This window comes from Tenrec ecaudatus, chromosome 8, assembly GCF_050624435.1.
Source record: "Tenrec ecaudatus isolate mTenEca1 chromosome 8, mTenEca1.hap1, whole genome shotgun sequence".
NCBI lineage: Eukaryota > Metazoa > Chordata > Mammalia > Afrosoricida > Tenrecidae > Tenrec > Tenrec ecaudatus.
In genome coordinates, this window is record NC_134537.1 from 46,254,357 (window position 1) to 46,275,597 (window position 21,241).

At 43.3% G+C, this 21,241-nt stretch overlaps 1 protein-coding gene across 2 annotated transcripts in view; it reads left to right on the top strand.

Moving 5' to 3' along the window:
* Positions 1 to 15,921, top strand: part of POLQ (DNA polymerase theta) — a 118,200-nt gene extending 102,279 nt beyond the window's left edge. For both annotated transcript variants that reach the window (XM_075556349.1, XM_075556350.1), the window contains 5 exons: positions 2,654 to 2,765; positions 7,174 to 7,298; positions 11,083 to 11,236; positions 14,342 to 14,457; positions 14,923 to 15,921. In XM_075556349.1, coding sequence (XP_075412464.1) covers positions 2,654 to 2,765; positions 7,174 to 7,298; positions 11,083 to 11,236; positions 14,342 to 14,457; positions 14,923 to 15,036 — 621 coding nt within the window. In that variant the 3' untranslated portion in view covers positions 15,037 to 15,921. The remainder of the gene's footprint in view (positions 1 to 2,653; positions 2,766 to 7,173; positions 7,299 to 11,082; positions 11,237 to 14,341; positions 14,458 to 14,922) is intronic.
* The last annotated feature ends 5,320 nt before the right edge of the window (positions 15,922 to 21,241 follow it).

Below are 21,241 nucleotides of genomic sequence, written 5' to 3' on the forward strand. Positions count from 1 at the left end.
ATCAGAGAGAGAGCGCTGCTAACCCGAGGGCCGCGGTGTGACTCCATCAGAGAGAGAGCCGCTGGCGGGAGGAAGTAAACTGCTCTCCTGCATGTAAACCTAGAGCCTCAGAAACCCACACGAGCAGTTTGCCTCTGGTAGGAACGCTGTGTCAGAATTGACTCAAAATCAATGGCTAATCATATTAAATGGGGATTGCTGTGACTATTCCCACCTGATAGAGGAGGAAACTCAGGCCTAGGAGCCACACAGGTGTCCCTGGTAAAGTCATAATTTGATGTAGGTGTCCTGAATCCGTAGTCTACACAGTTATCCCCGCATGACTGATTGTGTTCATGCTTTTTCCCCGACCGGCCTTTGTCTGTCCAGCCCTGACCCACCAGAGCTCTGGTCCTTGCTGTAGTCTTCAAGTGGTGGTGGGCAAAACCCTCTAGTAATATTAGTTAGTCATTATATTAGGAGTTTCTTGAACTTCTGAGGGCTGAGCTCTGGTGGTGTGGTGGTTACGTGTTGGGCTATGATCCTCATGGTTAGCAGTTGGAAACCACCAGCAGCAGCTCTGTGGGAGAAAGACTGGGCTTTCTACGCCAGAGAACAGTCACAGTCTCAGACACCCACCAGGGGTCGCTATGAGTCATTATTGACGTGATGGCAGTGAGTTTGGTTTTGGAGTTTGGGGAATTCTGATGACCCTTTTTTCAAGTTATCTTTTTAACTTTAACAAACATTTATATATACCTCTTTTAAATGGCAGTTCAAAATTCACTTCCATGGAGTCAGTGCCGACTCACGGGGACCCTATAGTTTTCTGAATACATTATAACTCAATCATGGTAATCCATGATATAGATATTATTATCTCCATTTTGTGGATAAAAAGTTCTGATACAAAGAGGTTATGTACCTCATGCACTATATATTTTTTAAAGTCATGATCACCGCAATATTTATTTAATAAAGAAGTCTTTTAAGCTCTTTTTTCCTTGGTGAGTGGTTTTTATTTTAATTTTTATATACAGTGCTGTTTTTAGTGCGTAGTCACATGTTCAGGTATTCGAATGTGTTAGTCTTTTGTATTGTAATTTTAAAAATTTATTGGCGGCGTGTACAACTCTTATCACAATCTATACATCTATCCATTGTGTGTCGAGCACATTTGTACATTTGTTGCCCTCATCATTCTCAAAACATTTTCTTTCTACTTGAGCTCTTGGTATCAGCTCCTCACCTCATGCAATATTATGGTTAGTGTAGATGATAGAACAGTTAAACCCAGGAAAAACTTATTAAATCAGGGTTTTATTATTTGTCTATTTATGCATTTCCTTTCATTGCTCTTAATGTTCTCAGGATTTTTGCTTGATTTTTAACCCAATTCAATTCTGCAATGAAGAGATTTCAGCTGACTGGGAGATATTTCCAGCAATGTCTTCCCTATTATCAAACATTTCAGCCTAACTCCCTGCATGGTCAGTCCTGTCTGCCAGTGCCCTGAGGCACAGTGAGTTAGCACTGGGCTGTGAACTGACAATGGGAAACCCACCTGTGGCTCTGTGAAAGACCTGCCCATCTGCTTTGGTAAAGGTGCAGCCTAGGGACCGTCCCAGCTGTCACACGTGGCCACTGTGAATGAGATGGACCAGGCAGCCACAATAAGGACAAGGAGAGGAATGTTGCTAACGTGAAGTTAATGAGACTCTGAGGAGCAGAAAGCTCTTCTGCAGACTGTTGGATAAACAGCGGACATCCCTTGCAGAGGGCTAGTGGGGAGGAGATGAGTCACTCAGGGTTCAGTGTAGCAACAATGAAACTCAAAACCTTCCTCTAGTTCCTGAATGCCTCCTCCCCTCCCAATTATCATGATCCCAATTCTACCTTGAGGACCTGGTTAGACCAGAGGATGCACAGCGGTGCAGTAGGAATCTGGAAACACAGGGAATCTAGGACGGATGAGCCCCTCAACACCCTCGGTAGGAGTGGCAACACCAGGATGAAGTGGGTGTAGAAAGGGAGAACTGATCTTGGAGATCTATGTGTAACCTCCTCTCTGGGAGATGGGCAATGGGGAGGTGGGTGAGGGGAGACGCAGGGGAGTGTAAGATAAGATATAATAATTATTTATAAACTATCAAGGGACCAGGGGGAAAGGAGGAACGGGGAGGGAGGGGGAGGGGGAAAAAAGGGAAACCAAGCTGATTCCAGGAATCCAAGTGGAAGGTGAATTTTGAGAATGATGAGTGCAACGAATGTATAAGGGTGCTTTGCTCAATTGATGTATGTACGGATTGTGATAGGAGTTGTATGAGCCCCAATAAAAATATTTATTAATTTTAAAAATGCTAAAAAAATACCAGCAGAGGTATAAATAAATCTTGCCTTTCACATCACACGGGTTAGTTTCTTGAAACATACATACATGTTTATATTTAGTCATTTTCCCCCCTCTCAGAAGTTATGCAAACATACAGAAAAGGTGTGCTTTACGTGTCCACCTCTCTGGCTCTAACCCACTCAAAAAATAGATCCAGACATTCCTTTGACCCACTATGAAAGAGTTTGCCAAAATATCAATTGTACAGAATGCTTTAATAGTTGCAATATATGTAGCTTGCCCTTGAATTTGCTTACTGGGTGTGATGACTCCGTTTTACAGATTTGCTATGGAATCATTTATGGAATGGGCGCTAAGTCGCTGGGTGAGCAGATGGGCGTTACGGAAGATGACGCCGCTTGTTACATTGACTCCTTCAAGTCCAGATACACAGGTAACACAAGCTCGAGTACTGGTTACCTTTAGGATACCTTTGCAACCATCTTTCCACACAACAACAACCCTACATTTAAAAAGTAGATTTTTCTATGTAAGTTTTTATTATTCAAAAATTTTCATAAAGCGTTGTTAAAGAAAAAGTACAATAACCTTATTCATTGTGATTATTTACTAAAGTGGGATCTTATCATACAAGCAGAGGTGGAGATGGAACAGCAAAATGTAGTAATTTTTTATACTACTGTGGTGTTGTGAGCCTCTTGGTAAAATCAGTTATTCTCCTGAATTTACCACACTTTCGTTTGAAAATGGAAACCACTGAGCTCCACTGGGAACTCTTAAGAGAACACTTGCTCTAACAGAGCCATTTGAGTACCATTTTCTTTTTTGTTGTTGTTAACAACTAGCAAAGTTTTATTTGCTCATTTTTTGCATTTAAAGTAATCTTCAATAACATCCTTGGCTTGAGATTCTTTGCCATAGGCCTTAACAACCACACAACTGCAACCAACCACTTTCCGGGGTTTTCCTTCTCTATCAGTTTTGCAGAGGCCCGCCCACTCTCCTAGTTTCTGGTTGTCATCCACCTTAATGAGGTTGATTTGGGGTTCAGCACACAGGCCTCCACTGACTTGACATCCACAGGCTCATCACATGCAAGCACCCAGAGAGGAGGCTGGCGGATTCCACGTGCTCTGCCATCGTGGATGAGGCGGTCTTCAGCCCCTCTTGTAAAGCAGCGTTGACGCCACGACACCTCCAGCAGCAGTGCCTTCCTCGGCCGTGGCGGTGGTTACGGATGGGACTGTATCTTGAACACACTGGAGCCTCCGCCTCCGCACAGCTCGGCGGGGACAGGGAAAGAGCACCATTTTCTTAAATAGTCACTTATTTGGCAATTTATTGATACATAATTACATACAATAAAGACACTCTTTATGTGAACGTTTTTATGAATTTTGACAAATTGTATTCCAGTCAAATAATCTACATCATAATCTAGATACAGAAAATTTCATGACCTCAAGAAGTTCTTTCATGCCCCTTATAGTTGGTCCTTTCCTAAATCTGTACTGGCCCTGGAGTAGGAAACACAAAGTGCACATTTGAGAGGAAGAAGAAAGCTGTTTCTATAATATGTGACCTGATCTTATGCATAGGAAATCATATGGATTCTACCCGAATAAATACTAGAACAATGAGTGACATTTGTAAGATCCTACTAAATAATTTTCCTTTTTATAGTCTAATAATAGAAAATTAGTGATTGAAATAAAAATATGGTATGTTCCATTCATAATATAATAAAATGTAACATAAATTTAACGGGGTATATTTAAAACTTATATATTGATATCTCCTAAGCAATCCAGACAGAGATTAAAGAATACCTGAATAAATGTGAGGTGAAAAAACCAAACACTACAACAACTCACTGCCAGTGCGATGCCCAACTGCCCCTGTGAGTTTCTGAGACTGTGACTGTGTACAGGAGTAACAAAAGCCTTGTCTCCTTCTCAAGGTGCAGCTTGTGGTTTTGAACTGCTGACCTTGTGGACCATAGCCCACTGAGTAACCACTGTGTACCACCAGGGCTCCCTCCAGACACAGTATTGCCATAATGACATTTCTCTCCAAGTTATTCTTTAGATTCGGTGGTATTCCAATCAAAATTTGATGAGGCTGTGTGTAGAATTGACAGGTTAACTCTAAAATTTATATAGAGGCTCTAAGCAGCTAGAATAGCCAAAATAATTTTGGAGGAAAAAGTATTAAGGACTTACACTCCCTGATTTAGATATTTTGGAATCCCAAATAGCCACCATGACCTTCTGAGTTCACGTCTCTACCTTCAGTGGCACTAGCCCAGCAGTTCCACTCCAAGCCACTGTTTTGATTGGCCTTTTGGGGAGGCTTTCTGATGAGACTAAGACCAGTGCAGCACTGAGAGCTTGTCTGCATGTTTCAGGTGAAACTAACTTGTGGACGTGTCTGGGTCATCTGGATTATCCTTGGGAATGAAGGTAGTGTTTCGAGTTTGAAAATTAGTGAGGGTTGTGTGAATGGCCTTTCCTTTTTTTCTGCATATATTTCATGGCAATAGCACACTGCTTCTCCAATTTTTCTATGAACTTTAGGAAAGCAATTGGCATTTGGGTCCATGTTTTCTCTCTTTAAAATTTTAGTTTTAACATTTTATTGACATAATTCTTGTAATTGTACAATGCAATGATTTAAATATATTTTAAAAACTTGTACAATCATTGCCCCAATCAATTTTAGATGACTTTCTTCATTCTTACATTCATTATTCTCTTCTTCTCCTACTCCCCTTTCATAACCTCAAGGATCTGTCAATCTAGCTGTAAAGATTTATCTATCTTGAATTTCATATAAAGATCTTACCAAAACCCCCAACAACAAAATAAAACAGAAAAACTTCAATTAAAAAAAGCAGAAAATAATATAGAAGAAGTTAAAATTGCATCAAAAAGGAAAACAGGTGATAAAATGTAAATTGTAACCTATTCCCAGTGTGTTCTATCTGAGGAAACAGTTCAGTGGAGATTTAATCCATGTAGGGACTGTGCAAATGGATTTTTGGCTTTCACCGTCCTCTCACCTGCAGACTGGGTGCTCAGGACTGAAGTTCTAGGGCAATTCCCTTCTCTGGTCTTGGGTTTTACTATTTACAATCCTTGTATTTCACAGGGTAGTGTGCTTCTTCCATGTGGACTTTGCTGACACCTCCCTTAGTTTGGTGATACATTTGTTTGATGATAAACTTTTCAGACCCAGACAGGATTAACATCTTTGTTCTTCTTCACAGTTTTCTATAGTTGGGTCCATATTTTCAAGCAGCTAAAGTCCCTGATTTAGTTTAGAAAAAACTTCAGCTAATCCTTTCACTGTAAAATTACTAATGATAAGATATAAAAACATACACAACACAAATCTGAAGTGTATTTTGTCATGTGTGAATCTGTTGTAAGCCAGGGACTCAAAGGAATTCAGTCCAATACAAATTGTAATGATGTTCTTGAAAATGTTTTAAAAAGAAGGCAAAAGCAAATAAATGCAGGATCGATGCGTTTTTATGAAATTCAAGAACATGGAAACTATTATATAGTGTAAGAACGTATACTAGGGGGTCTCCATGGCTGGAGTGATAATGGGGGGCTCACTAAAAGGGCACAAGGGAACTTTTGTGAGGCGTGACAGTGTTCAATGTCTTAGTGAGTTAGAGGTGTAGCCATCTGTTCAAATGTATCACATTGTTCACGGGTACTATAGACTTTTCATTGTGTGTATTATTATATATCATTTTAAAAAAAGTAATGCTTGGCAATCTTTTAATATTTTGGTGTCTTCTATAAGAGTCAGGTAAGAGAATTTGTAGAGGTGCAATCTCTTAAATTTCATCTGTTTGCTTGATCTTCAGCCAACATGATCACCTAAGTCCTGGTACTTTCTGGAATCTCGTGCTAGTGGCCAGACATCACTAACTACATCACTTGGGAGGGTATTCTCCCCCCACCCCCAACCATCGTCACAAGCTCCAGCCATGCAAGAGGCAGCCTTAAGTGAGGGGCCCCAAATGGCAGACATAAGTGTTTGTGAGCTGTGAGAAAGCAGTGAACATGCATGAATAAAGGTAGATCAACACAGATGCTACACCTGATTGTGTTCTAGAGTGTAAAGACTGTTTCCAGGACAGCTGAATTGCTTGAGCTCGGAGACGGGAATAACAATGGACAGACTGTCCCACCTCAGCAGAGGATTCATCCTGGAGATCCATAAGACATAGTAATGGACCCAGATTGAAAAAAAGAGAAAAAGATGAATACTAGCCTGAGGAATATGAATGTGCTTGAATAATGCATGTTGTCTTTTTTAATTGTAAGAAGCAAGGTCAGTGTGTTATACCTCACACATTAGTTTCATGATGATCCTATTTAGATCATAACATAGGTGATAACAAGGAAACACTGGAATGCTGTAAACCTACAAATGATAAAATCAGAGGATAACTGAGGATTAATACAACCAAAGACAATAAACCAATGAAAAGTAGTTTGGAATGACCTAAGATCCTAGAGTAAAAACAAAACTGTTTTAGTACTTACTTTGTAATGTTGGTTCATTGTTTTTTGCTTTCCTTTTTAAAAATTTATTTTTAAAGATTGGGTTATATTTTGCCATTTCTAAAGTCCTTTTTGTTACTGATTTTCTGAGTCAGAAAAAAAAGAACAACATTTTGTGAGTATCATTATGAGGGTGGGTGTGATATTCAAGTTAAGTAATGATGATGGGGTTTTGGTATATTTTACTACATTGAACCTAGTGAATCAGATTTAGGGTGGACTTTGTTGTAATTAACTGTGTCTGTCGTTTCTTTATAGGGATTAATAATTTCATGAAAGAGACAGTGGAGGAGTGTAGAAGAGACGGGTTTGTCCGGACCATCTTGGGACGGCGTAGATATTTGCCGGGCATCAAGGATAACAATCCCTACCAGAAAGCTCATGTATGTTGAAATTTCTCGGGATTTTTAACTGAACATTTAAGTGGCATATCCTTTTTCAGGAAAATCACGCCAGTGAATGTCCCTTTTGGGGACTGTTAGTCTAGGAATTGACCAACCAGTGGCCTCCTTCCGGATTTCTGCAGTGATGGCGCATGCAGGGTTGCAGGTCACAGCTTTGGGGAGACTAATGTGTCGTGGATGTCAGGAGAGATTTTGAAACTTGTTCTCAATTGTAGAGAAGCTAAAGCAAATGGAAAAAAGGATATAGTCAAAGAACCGATTAAAGCTTAAAAAGGCAATTTGAGAAGAAAAAGCCAAATATTATAAGGAAATATGCAAAGAACTAGAATTAGAAAACCAAAAAGAGAGAACACACTCAACAGATCTGAAATGGAATGAACTCACTAAAAAAGTCAAGCCTTGAGTTGCAGCCTTGAAAGATTCTATGTGCAAAATATTGAATTATGCAGGAATCATCAAAAGAGGATGGGAAGAACACAGAGACTCACTGTACGAAATGAGGCTAGTTGCCCTTCCACATTTCAGGAGATAGCACATGAACAAAAACCAGAGGTGCTCAAGAAAAAAGTTTAACCTGAACTGAAAGCATTAACTAAAATCAAGGATCCACAAATTGATGATATACCAATGGAAATGTTTTAACAAGTTGATGAAACACTGGAAGCCCTTACTCATCTATGTCAGAAAATCTGGATGACAAATACTTGGCCAACTGACTGGAAGAGATGCATATTTGTGCCCATTCCAAAGAAAGGTGACCCGACAGAATGCTAAAACAATAGAATATCACTGATAGCATTATCTTAAGCAAGTAACATTGTGCTTAAGATAATCCAACAACGACTGTAACAGTCATTGACAGAGAGCTGCTAGAGGTTCAGGCTGGATTCAGGAAAGGAAGTGGAACAAGGGATATCATTGCTGATGTCAGATGGATCTTGGCTGTAAGCAGAGTATACCAAAAAGATGACTTGTGTTTCATTGACTATGCCAAGGAATTCTATTTTGTGGATCGTAACAAACTATGGATAACTTTGAGAAGAATGGGAATTCCAGAACACTTCATTGTGCTCCTGCAGAACTTGTACATGGATCAAGAAACAGTTGTGAGAACAGGACAAGAGCATACTGCATGGTTTAAAGTCAGGAAATGTGGGCATCAGGGTTGTATTCTCCCATCATGCTTGTTCAATCTGTATGCTGGGCAAATCATCAAAAAAGTTGGTTTATAGGAAGACAAGTGGCATTTGGAGCAAGGCTTATTAACATCCTATGATTTGCAAATGAAACAACCTTGCTCCCTGAAAATGAGGAAGACTTAAAGCACTTGCTGATGAAAATCAAAAATTGCCGTCTGTGGTACGAATTACAACTCAATGTGAAGAAGACCAAATCCAACCCGGAACTGAACTGAAAGGTAACATCATGATAAATGGAAAGAAGGTTGAGGTTGTCAAGGATTTTGTCTTGTTTGGATCTACAATCAATGCTCATGGAAGAAGCTGTCAAAAGATCAGAAGACCAGTTGTATTAGGTAAATCTCTGTAAGAGAGCCCTTTAGAGTATTGGAAAGCAGGATGTTTGTTACCTTGAGGATAGGTGTGCCTGATCCAAGTCCTGGCATTTTCCATTTTCCATTGCATCCCATAGATGTGAAAGTTGGACATTGAATAAGAAGTAATAATTGATGCATTTTTTCAAAAGTGGTGCTAGAGAAGAATGTTGAAAGTAGTATGCACTGCCTAAAGACAGACAGATCTGTTTTGGAAGAAGTACAGCCAGAGTGCTCTTTAGAGGCAAGGATGGTAAGATGCCATCTTTCACACTTTGTACGTACTGTCAGGTGAGACCAGTCCTTGGAGAAGGACATCATGCTTGGTAAAGTGGAGGGCCAGCAAAAGAGAGGCAGGCCCTCACCAAGATGGATGGACACAGTGGCTGCAACAGTGGGCTCAGGCACAGGAACAGTTGTGAGGATGGTGCAGGACCCTGCAGCATTTCTTCTGTTGTGCACAGAGTCCCTGTGGGTTGGAACCAACTTGATGACACCTGACAATAATGCAAACATGGACTTATTTATTTAAACTTACCCCCTCTTTTTTACTTATTTTGTTGTTGTTGTTGAGTATATAGACAGGGTTGTTCTCATTTAATACTCAAGGGTCCAAGATTAAGTTTTTAACTACCAGTTGACGATGATCCCCATCAGCTCAGGAAAAGCTCTGAGGTATAATAGAGAGCTCCAAGTACACTGCAGCCAAACTCTATGCAGTAGCAAGAGACCGTGGGTTTCAGGGCGGTGCTTGGAACATTCCACTTCCTATTACAAAGCATGATATTTCACTTTTATCTTGTTAGGATTACTGTAGATACTCGAGTATAAGCCGACCCAAATATCAGCCAAGGCACCTGATTTTACCACAAAAACATCATTAAAAATGTGCCGAAAAATTCGTCTTATACTCGAGTATCTATGGTAATAGTAGTTGCATGAGGGGGACCTCCAGAAAACTGGAATTGTGCTGGACAGAGTGAAGCTTTCGTAGTATGCATGTTTTATGTGACGTGAGTATCAAGCAGCTCGCTCTGATTGAGTGCACTCAGTGGCGTCACCTGGGAAGGTTCTCTCTGGTCACCGTGCGTTTTTTCATAAAAACAGTTCTTGTTTTTTATGATGGCTAATTTTAAGAGAACCGTGTGTGGCTGTGAAATTTTGTTTCATGCTTGGGAAAAATGCTGCTGAAACTGTTGTGATGTTGAACAGAGTTTACGAGTACAGAGCTATGGGAAAAACTCAAGTGTGTGAGTGGCTTTCTCGTTTCAAAAAATGTGAAATGAAGATCGGTGACAAACCTCATTCTGGACGTCTGTCAACCTCCCAAACGATTGAAAATATCAACTTGTCGTGCATTTGGAGATTGTTCCACCAGGTCGGGCTTTTAATCAAACTTTCTATTTAGAGGTTCTGGGACGATGGCATAGAGTGTGCGATAAAATGACTTGATTTGTGGCTGACGAGGGACTGGTTTTGCTCCACAACAGTGCACCTGCTCACACAGACATCTCAGTGCGTCAGTTTTTGGCAAAAAAGCAGCATGCCTCTTCTGCCCCATGCACCTTACGCACCTGAATTTGCCCTGGGCGGCTTCTATTTGTTTCTGTGAATGCAGAGGAACATGAAAAGGCAGTGATTTGACAACGTAGAAGAGGTGAAGAAAAAACAAAACAAAACGAGGGAGGTACTGTCAGCCTTCCAAGCAGATGAGTTTGAAAAACGTATCCAAAAATGAAATCATAGATTTGACAAATGTATTAAGTGTAATGGAGAGTCTTTTGAAGGTGATGCTTGTTTTGTAAAACAAATTTTAAATAAACTTAGCTTTGAAAATGTCCAGAGTTTTTTGTACCCCCTCATATTTTGAGGAATAGCTATTTATTACTTAAACATCTACAACCTGTTTTAGATGCTGATAGCATAATTTCAAGCTTCTAAAGATATTTTAAGTTCATTGTAGTTTTCGGCTCCTACCTGAGCATTAAAGATTTCTAAACCAAAGTAACCTGACCTTCTTAAACTGAGACGACTCTCGTGTGTGTAGCATCTCTTATGGTTTTTATTCTTAGGATGCAACCTAATCTTGGAGGTCATAAGGTACATTTCCGCCCAGGTCTGCGTTCTGACCACAGATGTAACCTCTGCTCTGGGGACTTTAGGAGCAAGTGTGGGATCTCACTGGTGTCTCTCGTGAATTGTTTTTCACAGGCAGAGCGTCAGGCTATCAACACAACAGTCCAAGGATCAGCAGCAGACATTGTTAAAATCGCCACAGTTAACATTCAGAAGCAATTAGAGACCTTCCACTCGACCTTCAAATCCCATGGACACCGGGAAGGAATGCTTCAAAGTGACAGAAGAGGTTTGTTCAAAGATGAGGCCCCATTTTAACAGTGAAAATAATTATATCAGAAAAGAAAAAGAAGTATCTTATATTTTATTTATCTAACCTAGCAGTTCTCAAAAGTTTTGGTCTAGTGATGTGTTTACACTCTGTACAGTGATTAGGGATCCTATAGAACCCCAGTGGAGAAACCCAAATGAAGACTGAGCATGATAGTGGGACAAGAGGAAAGTCAAAGGAAATAGAGGAAAGAGCTAGGAGGCAAAGGGCATTTATAGAGGTCTAAATAAAGGCATGTACATATGTAAATATATTTATATATGAGGAAGGGAAATAGATCTATGTGCATATATTTATAGGTTTAGTATTAAGGTAGCAGATGGACATTAGGTCTTCACTCAAGTCCTCCCTCAATGTAAGAATACTTTGTTCTATTGCATTGGCATTCTATGATGCTCACCTTCCCAACACAATTGCTGAAGACAAAGTGGGTGAATAAGCAAATGTGAAGAAAGCCGATAGTGCCCGGCTATCAAAAGGTATGGCGTCTGGGGTCTTAAAGGCTTGAAGGTAAACTAGCGGCCATCTAGCTCTGAAGCAACAAAGCCCACATGGAAGAAGCACACCAGCCTGTGCGATCATGAGGTGTTGAAGGGATCAAGTATCAGGTATCATCAGAACAAAAAATCATGTCATTGTGAATGAGGGGGAGTACGGAGTGGAGACCCAAAGCCCATCTACAGGCCACTGAACATCCCCTTACAGAAGGGCCTCAGGGAGGAGACAAGCCAGTCAGGGTGCGATGTAGCAATGATGAAAAATACAACTCTCCTCTAGTTCCTAAATGCTTCTTCACCCCACCCTCACTATCATGATCCCAATTCTACCTTACAAATTTGGCTAGACCAGAGGATGTACACTGGTACAGATAGGAACTGGAAACACAGGGAATCCAGGGCGGATGATCCCTTCAGGACTAGTGGTGAGAGTGGTGATACCAAGAGGGTGGAGTGAGGGTGGGGTGCAAAGGGGGAACCGATCACAAGGATCTACATATAACCTCATCCCTGGGGACAGACAACAGAAAAATGGGTGAAGGGAGACGTCAGACAGTGTCAGATATGACAAAATAATAATAATTTATAAATTATCAAGGGTTCATGAGGAAGGGGGAGGGAGGGGAAAATAAGTAGCTGATGCTAGGGGCTTGGATGGAGAGCAAATGTTTTGAAAATGATGAGGGCAGTGAATGCACAAATGTGCTTTCACAATGGATGCGTGTATGGATTACAATAGGAGTTGTACAAGCCCCAATGAAACAATTAAACTAAGAGCCTGGTGGGCCCTGGAGCAGTGCTGCCTGTAGAACTGCTTTGCCTCATGGTCCAGAGTCGTAATGGACACGATGGCGTGTGTTTCTTTTTTAAGAGCAACTATTTCTGTGAGTTATTTACCATACACTCCATATGAGAAGTAGAAGCCAAGAAAACTTACAAATATTTATTGACATGTTAAAATAAAATTAACCCCTTATGTAGTAACTTAAGTAACACATTTTAATGACACAATTTCCTTTTCCCGGGTTTGAAGAGTCTCACGATATGGGGTTTTTACACTTACAAGAGAACTAGAGTGAAGCCAGGGAAATCGCCTTGCAGATGCCTGCCAGGCCCTGGGACCCTCTGGTCCTCCAACTACGCATGAAGAAACGGGGTCAGACAGCTTGTGTTCTGTCTTCATAATGCACAGTGTTCTTGGAAGCGGAGGAGTAGTCTCCTAACCAGGAGACCTGGCCACCCACATTTCTTGGCCTATGTTGCAGTTTGTTTTCTTTTTTCAAAATGCCGTTTCCTGCGTGTTTTCCTTACTGCTTGGATATACCCCTTCTTGCTGTAACATGTACTGTAACATGTACACCAAAACCTCTTTTCTTCCCTGCCTGCCAAATATCCATACTTCCTCTTTAAATTCTGTTTTGCCACCACTGAGAGTATCGTCTAACCTGCTAGTGGGACTGCCTGAAGGTGAGTCTGTACCACACAAGCAAGGCCCAGGAGGCTCAAGACCTTAGAGGTCAGAAGCTAGGTCACCAAGGAGGTCAAGAGGTAACCGGTGTGATCATCAGGAGTCAGGAAAGCTAGTGCTTCCAGGCAGTCAGGGAGGGGCCTAGGTGGGACCCAATGGGGCAGGTTTCAGCCAGACAGATAAAGGGCTGTATAGGCTTCTAGACCTGTATGACCCTATCTTGTCCCCACCTCATCTGTCTTTGTTCTCTTGTGAGAGCCACTTCTGAACAACCTTGGCTTCTTCACACAGTGACATCCAAAAGCCTTCTCCCTGAGGGAGAAGGTACCAGAGCTGGGTCTGAAAGATAAGCAGGCAAGCTGGGTGGCAGAGAGGAAGAGCTTCTACAGGGGCACACAAGAAAAGCCGACCACTCAAAAGACATTTGTATTGAACTTTATCTGTGTTATCAGTGGGTCTTAATCTGTCGAGTAGGTCCAGCTAATTAGGAAATGATCATCAGGTACAGTACAGTGGTTCTGTGGACAATCTACTGAAAGGTATGGATTTTCTCCACAGAAAACATACACACATAGGCTCTTGCTTAGAACCTCAAGGGAACCTCTCTCTGGCCTCCATGTTTTGGGCCCTCACTTTAGAATTGCCTAGCAGGACTGGACCATGCAATTGGAGAAGTACCAGTCCTGCCAAAGTGAAACTTCTGGCCAGAATAGGAAACTTCTGGCCAGCAAGCGTTCCCCTTGTCAAATATGCCTAATGACAATCGGAGACTTGGACCAGGAAGCAGGCTCCGCACTACCCTGGGGCTACTCCACTGAGAGAGGAGGTAGAAGCGTGGTAAGGTGGCACGATGCATTTGAGAAGAAAGCCAGGCTGGAGTTGGCCATAGAACTCTCTATATTCCATGTGCTGTATCCATTCTGGGAGGAACTGATGGCGATTCGTGCTTTCCTCACAGTCATGGGCTGGGCTTCAGCCACTCGGTGGTTAATGTGCAGTTAGTCTTCATTGGCATTTCCTAGCGTTTCTCGGAATCTCTGAGAATGTCTCCTGTGAAAGAGGCACATGCTGTGTGTTTTGCTCCTTTTCCGTGGGCAGGGCTGTTACCAGAGAGAAGACTGCAAGGGATGTTCTGCCCGATCCGAGGGGGCTTCTTCATCCTTCAGCTTCATGATGAACTCTTATACGAAGTGGCAGAAGAGGATGTTGTCCAGGTATTTTTCCAGTGTGTGTCCATTCCACAGGAAGCTAAGATGTAAGGCAGGCAGCCAGGCAACTTTCTGTCCTATGTCGGAAACTTCCCGGACCCTACCCCGGCTCCAGGATGGCTCAGTGAATGTTGAATCTTGACAATTAAGAGGAGCTAAAAGTGCTTGGTCCCTAGCTCACTCTGAAATTAAAGGAATTCCTGGTGCCAGAGATGCTTTTGTCAGGGAGAAGTTAGATGGGAATTTGGACCTTTGACCTAAGTAAGAGTTTCAATGCTCCAAGCATTCGAGCTAAAATCGGAGGCAACTCCTGCCCATCGACAGACCCGAGTGGGGGTGCCTGGCTTTTTCCAGATTTTATGCCCCAGTAGGTGATGGGCCCGTCTGACCGACCCCTTTCTCAGGTGGGTGGGTTGGGGAGCATCCTCTTGGGTTGGACATTTTGTTCACCTGATGCATGTTATTCTGTAGGTAGCTCAGATCGTCAAGACTGAAATGGAAAACGCCGTAAACCTTTCTGTGAAGTTGCGGGTGAAGGTGAAAATAGGTGCCAGCTGGGGGCAGCTGAAGGACTTCGATGTGTAGCGGTGCCCGGAGTCGATCTGCGCAAGGAAGCCACGAGGCCCTGTCCGACGCGAAGTATAGAGTTTGCCCTCTCATGTACTTTGTGAAAACCGAAACCATCAAGTCTGGATAGTTTTAGGATATGAATTTAAAAGGGAGGCTTTCAAAATGAATCTGACAGTCCACTTTTGGTATTGTGAAAAAACATCAGCACAACTTTTCCTAAGGGGCAAAAATAAGCAAGTTTATTGATCGTGCTCACTCTGAAAGAGTATTTATGAAATTACCCTTTACTGTTTACTGAGGCTTTAAGCAAGTTCAGAAAACATGCTTGAAATATGCACTTAGCACTTTGGGCCTTTGTCGGGATTGAGCGTGAAGAAAGTAGAGCTGCTGCCCCGGCGTCTCTGGCCCATTGCTCACGTCACCAGGCCCCAGGCCCTGAGCTCTAGGACCACGGGAGCTCCAGGTAGCAAGGACACAGACCTTTGGTGACGTTTCTCTAATAGTCTGCTGGAGTAGTATTTTCAAACAGCGTCAGCCAATGTATTATGTATTCTATGAATGGTAAGGTTTGGTGTGGATGGAGTCGCAGAGGGAATGTGGTTTCTGTTTACCTTTCTTCCCATCGTTCCTACTGTGAATGCATTTGGAGCACTTATGTAGTATAACATACACTATACCTCTTCAAGAGGCATCTGTTTCTTTAAGGACAGATGTTTTCATTGTAATTTAATAAAGACGCAGCCAGAGAGCGTACCCCTTGTCAGTCCTTCACACACCTCTCTCTCTCCCTCCCTCGCTTGTGTTTGTGGCATGATGAGAATACCAGGCTGAGAAGATTGTACTTTGTAAACCCACTCAAAAGTGTAGAATTGACCTTTCTGTTATTGAAATAAAATGAATTTATGAGAAACTTTACTTCACCAGTTCAGTTTTTTTCTTTATTTCAATTGTGCTAGGTCTAAGATGAGCAGAAACCAGCGCCTCTTATTTATTTGTCAGCTTGCTCAAGAATGTCTGAGCATATTGAAAGTGTACATTAATAATCAGTTTTCAGTAGAACTCTTGGTTTTTCATCAGAATAAAGAAGAGACTTGCTTTATAAATAAAGTCTAATACCATATCAGTCGTTGAATATTATTACACAGGGCTCTCAGTATATATAGTAGTATTTTATTATTTTATTTCTTCTTTTTGTTGCTGGGCGAAAGATGCAGAAGGAAGGGAAAGTTCTGTCATCATTCTTGGAGGTTTTACCATGTTTTGCCTTTAGCACGCCTCAGAAAAACTCTCTTGCTGTCAGTGTTCTAGGGGTTGAGAAGTCACACACAAGGAAGCTCAGCATAGCCATCCAGGAGGGTTCTACAGTGGAGGGCCAGAGAAAAGGAGGAAGGCTCTCAGTGAGATGGATCGACACGGCGGCTGCAGCACTGGACTCCGGCACAGGAACAGTGGTGAGGACGGCGCAGGACCGTGCAGTGTTTTGTTGTGCACAGGGTCTTTATGGGCTGGAACCAACTCGATGGCATCTAACAAGAACAAGTATTTACAGACTTGGAAACCCAAGAGGTAGTTCTACTGTGGATAGCGTCACTGTGAATCAGAATCAACTTGACGGCAGTTGGTTTGGGTTTTCAGATTTTATCCATGTCCTGTTAGGCATAAAATAGATTTCTTCCAAGGTAGGTTTATTTGTTCTTCTAGGAGCCTATTTTAAATTCGTTGTTCTTCATTAGCACCATAATCTAAAGTCGTCCATGTTTCATTCATATCTGTCTGGGGAGAAAAGCTAGAATGCTCCTTACAAGTGAGGGTGATGAGACATTGTCTCCCTTATTTTGGACATGTGAACAGAAGGGAGCAATCCCCGCCAAAGAGTGAAAATATAGGTCAGGCAGGGGAAGAACCAAGCTTGTTTTGAGCCATCTCAGCTCCTGTGTGGCAGCATGGAGGCACTTGGTGAAAGTCAATGACTGCAGCCTGCAGAATGGATTACAACTCAATGTCAAGAAAACAAAAATTCACACAACTTGGCCAATAAACAACATCATGATAAAGAAAAGATTGAGGTTATTAGATTTCATGTTACTTGGATCCACAATAAACAATCATGGAAGCAGAAGTTAGGACAGTTACAGAGTTCTAAATATAGGCATGTATATATATATTATATATACACATTTATATACAATGATGGGAATAAAGCTACGTACATATATAAAGTATTACGGCAGCAGGTGGACATTAGGCCTCCACTTAAGTACTCCCTCAATGAAAGAACAATTTGTTCTACTAACATGGCACTCTATGATGCTCCCCTTCCCTGACATGTTCGCTGAAGACAAATGTGTGCATAAGCAACTATGGTGAAAAAAGCTGATAGTGCGTGGCTATCAAAAGATATAGCATCTGGCGTCTTGAAAGGCTTGAAGGTAAACAAGCAGCCATCTATCTGAGAAGCAACAAAGCTCACATGGAAGAAGCACACCAGCCTGTGTTATCACGAGATGTCGATAGGATCAGGTATCAGGCATCAAAGACCCCAAACAAAAAATCATATTGTGAATGAGGGGGGGTGCGGAGTGGAGACCCAAAGCCCATGAGTAGTCAATTGAACACCCCCTGTCAGAAGGGCGGCAAGGAAGAGAAGAGCCAGTCAGGGTGCAGTATAGCACGGATGAAACACAACCTTCCTATAGTTCTTTAATGCTTCCTCTCCCCCACCTCTGCCCCCCACTACCATCACCCAATTCTATTTTACCAATCTGATTAGACCATCCACAGATAAACCCCTCAGGATCTGCCCAGTCTTGGCACAACAGACTCCATTTTGAATCCTGCACCTCCATCTTAGCTCTCAAGACTGACCCCTAACTGACCTCCCCTCCCCTGCTTAACCCCAAATTCCTGGAACCAGCTTGTCCCAGAGCCAGATGTTTTCTGAAGATAGGTTCACTCCACCTGTCCCTGACATATAGATAAGATTAACGACCTTTTCCCTTCTGAAGCCCCTGTGTGCGCAGATCCTCCCCAGCTTTGATCCTCCCCACCTGTGCCTGCCAGCAATGGGCATAAAAATGCCGCCAGGATTTTTTCCCGATGCGGCTTCAATAGCTCAGTACCCTGAGTTGCTGAACCTGCCCGCAAGCTTCTCAATAAAGCCTGCATCTAAAACTCCGTTAATTTGGTCTTTGATTCTGTTTTCGGGTCCAAATAAACCTTTGGGGGTCCCCTGAGAGCCCCCTATCTCCCCTAAATCTCCAGGACCTTTAGGCATGGTGCCCGGGATAGGCGTGTGGCTCCCCCCATCTTTGGGGGTCCCCTGAGAGCCCCCTATCTCCCCTAAATCTCCAGGACCTTAAGGGGCGGTGCTTGCCTTCAGCACTTGGATGCGTTCAAAACCAGTCTACGGCTGCCCTGGTGAGTCTCTCTCTCTTCTGCACTCCCTCTCTCCCTCTCCCACACTCCCTTTCTCTATCTCCCTCTCACCCACTCTGGGCTTGGTTTCGGTTTTTGAGCTCCACCGGAGTCTTCCCACTGGAGATGTGACCGCGCCAGGAATTCTCCTTCCACAGGCCCCAGGGGCCTTGGGGAGTGATTGTTCTTGAAAAGTCTTGCCAATACCTCCCCCTTACCCCCACCCCCCCCACTATCTTTCACTGCCGTCCCAGCCAGGACTCACTTGGGGATGCCTGGGTGCCTCCTGCCTGGTCCCTCTTTCTGTGTGGCCTTTTGCCTAATGTGCTGGCATTCGTTTTCTGACGGTCCCACCGCTGACAGGACTATAGGCAATAGGCCTCATGGCAGCTGCCCCCTCAGACTGGACTAACCCTCAGGGGGTTAGCCTAGGGCTGTTTGACCTGGCTGTGTGTTTCCTATTCATACCTCTGCAGTGTCTGTAAGCTGAATCTCTTTGTCTTCTCCTCCCTCTTACTCTCATCATGGGCGCTGGGCAGTCCAAAATTGACCCATTGACTCCACTGGGCTGTCTCTTAAATTTTTTTTTTCCAGCCTGGGGTACACTCAAACCTTGTGAAAGAAAAAACTTGTTTTTCTCTCCCAAGTTTCCTAGCCCCAGTCCCAGCTTGACAATCAGTCACATTGGCCTCTGACTGGCACTTTCGATTTCAATGTTCTACAAGACCTGGACAATTTTGCAGGAGGGCTGGTAAGGATTCTGAAGTCCCCTATGTGCAGGCTTTTTGGGACTTGCGTTCCCACCCAGACTTCTGTAGCCGTTGTTCCACCCACCACATACTGTTAGTGCAATCCCCTCAGCGGAAGGAACCTACTATTCAAACCCCTGAAGAGCCAGTCGAGCTCCTCAGTGCGCCGCTCCCGCCGCCCTATCAGCCTCCTCTGCCCACTGCACCACCCGATCGCCCGCCCAATAGCTCTCCCCTGTCCTCACCGGTTGCCTCTCATACCCGCTCCCACAATCCTCGCGCTGCCCTTTGTTAAGAGAGGTTGCAGGACTCGTTCGAGTCCACGTCCCTTTTTCCTTTCAGGACCTGTCACAGATAGAGACCCGCCTGGGCTCTTTCCCGGCAGATCCCTCTAAGTTTATTAAAGAATTTACCTACAGTTCCCAAATGTATGATTTAACCTGGCACGACACATGCCACCCACAATCCACAGGCAAAGTGGAAAAAGCCAATGGGTTAATCAAGCAGCACCTCACTAAACTCTCTCCTGAGCTGCGTCAGTCCCGGATACAGCTGCTGCCCTTGGCCCTAACCCGTCTCTGCCCCACTCCCGAAGCCCCATGGGACTTAGCCCCTTCGAACTGTTGTATGGGTGGCCATTCTTACTTCCCTCAATTCAATCTTCCTTTCTTGGTTTCCACAGGTAACTACCAGTAAAACCTGTGTATTTGATTTTTCTAACACAATATTTTCATTTTTGCAAATTTATTTAATTGGCATGACAAAAGGTACATTTCCAAAAACTATGCTAAAGGCATTTTACAATGTAAACCATGGCTTTTGGAGTTAAGATGTTATACTTAAATCCCCACTCCTTCCCAGTGGACAGCCTCTCCTATTGGTCCTCTTTCTGTACACCTCACCCGGAAAACCTGTCCCCACTAACCATCCCACCTTCCCCCAACAGGAAGAACAAAAAAAGCCGTTTTCCTTCCGTTAATCCCAGGATTATCGCTCACGGTAGCCTAGGGACATAGCGGAGGGGCCCTGGCACATTCAGTCCTAACCACGGACAAGCTAGCCATGCAATTCCAACTGGCCATAGATGCTTCCGCCGAATCCCTAGCTTCATTGCAAAGACAAATAACCTCGGTCACCCAAGTTGCCTTACAGAATCGGCGAGCCTTAGGTAGAGGCACTTGTAAAAACTAGACTCCAGACCCTCAACAAGCTAAGCAGCGAACTCCATCGGAAAAAGTTTGCAGCTGAAGCCTCTTCCTGGTGGACATCCTCCCAGGGCTAAGCAGCAGTGAGGATGGGGGTGGGAGTCAGGGATGGGCTATGAACTACAGAGGCTGCAGGATGAACAGTTTGATGGATAGTAGCCAGGGCAAGAGGGGGAGTTTAAAAGGGGTCCACCCCTGAGGGGAGGGAAGCAAGCTAGCAGCGAGAACCACAGGGCCCTGACCCAAGCGAGAGTTCCTCCACTCACCAATGGCCTCACGACACCTGTCAGGGAAAGGTGGGCCAGTGGACCACCAGACCAGCTGTTATTATATGAAGGTAAGTAAAAAATAATTCACAGGAGCCCTTTAAAACAAAAATCAAAATGTGAGGGTCTTATTTCTCAAACTATCCCTCATCAAGGTCTATATACTCGTGGAGGTGCTGTTTCCACCCCTCTAGCCCTTCCCCCCAGAAAGCTCTGATTTACACCACATTCACATGGCAGGATGGCACCACTGGGGCTCGAGCCATCTTCCTTTTCAGTGTTCTTGGAGTTTGGGGAACAAGCCTGAAGGGCACCCTCAGGATGGGGGGAGGGGATGGAGAGGAAGGGGCCAGTAGTGTCTCCCAAGGAAATTCTGGAAGGACAGGTACATTGTCACGATGAAAAATATTGCCTTGATGGAAAAAATGTCCTTAGCATGGTTTTCCTGTCTATTTTCTCACCAATTCCTTTTTCAATTTCTCTGAAACTTCATCATAAGCTCCCGTGATCTATATATCCTTTAAGAATATCAAGATTAATCTTTGGAAACCCAAAATGGAGTCGCCATCATCTTCTAAGTGAACCT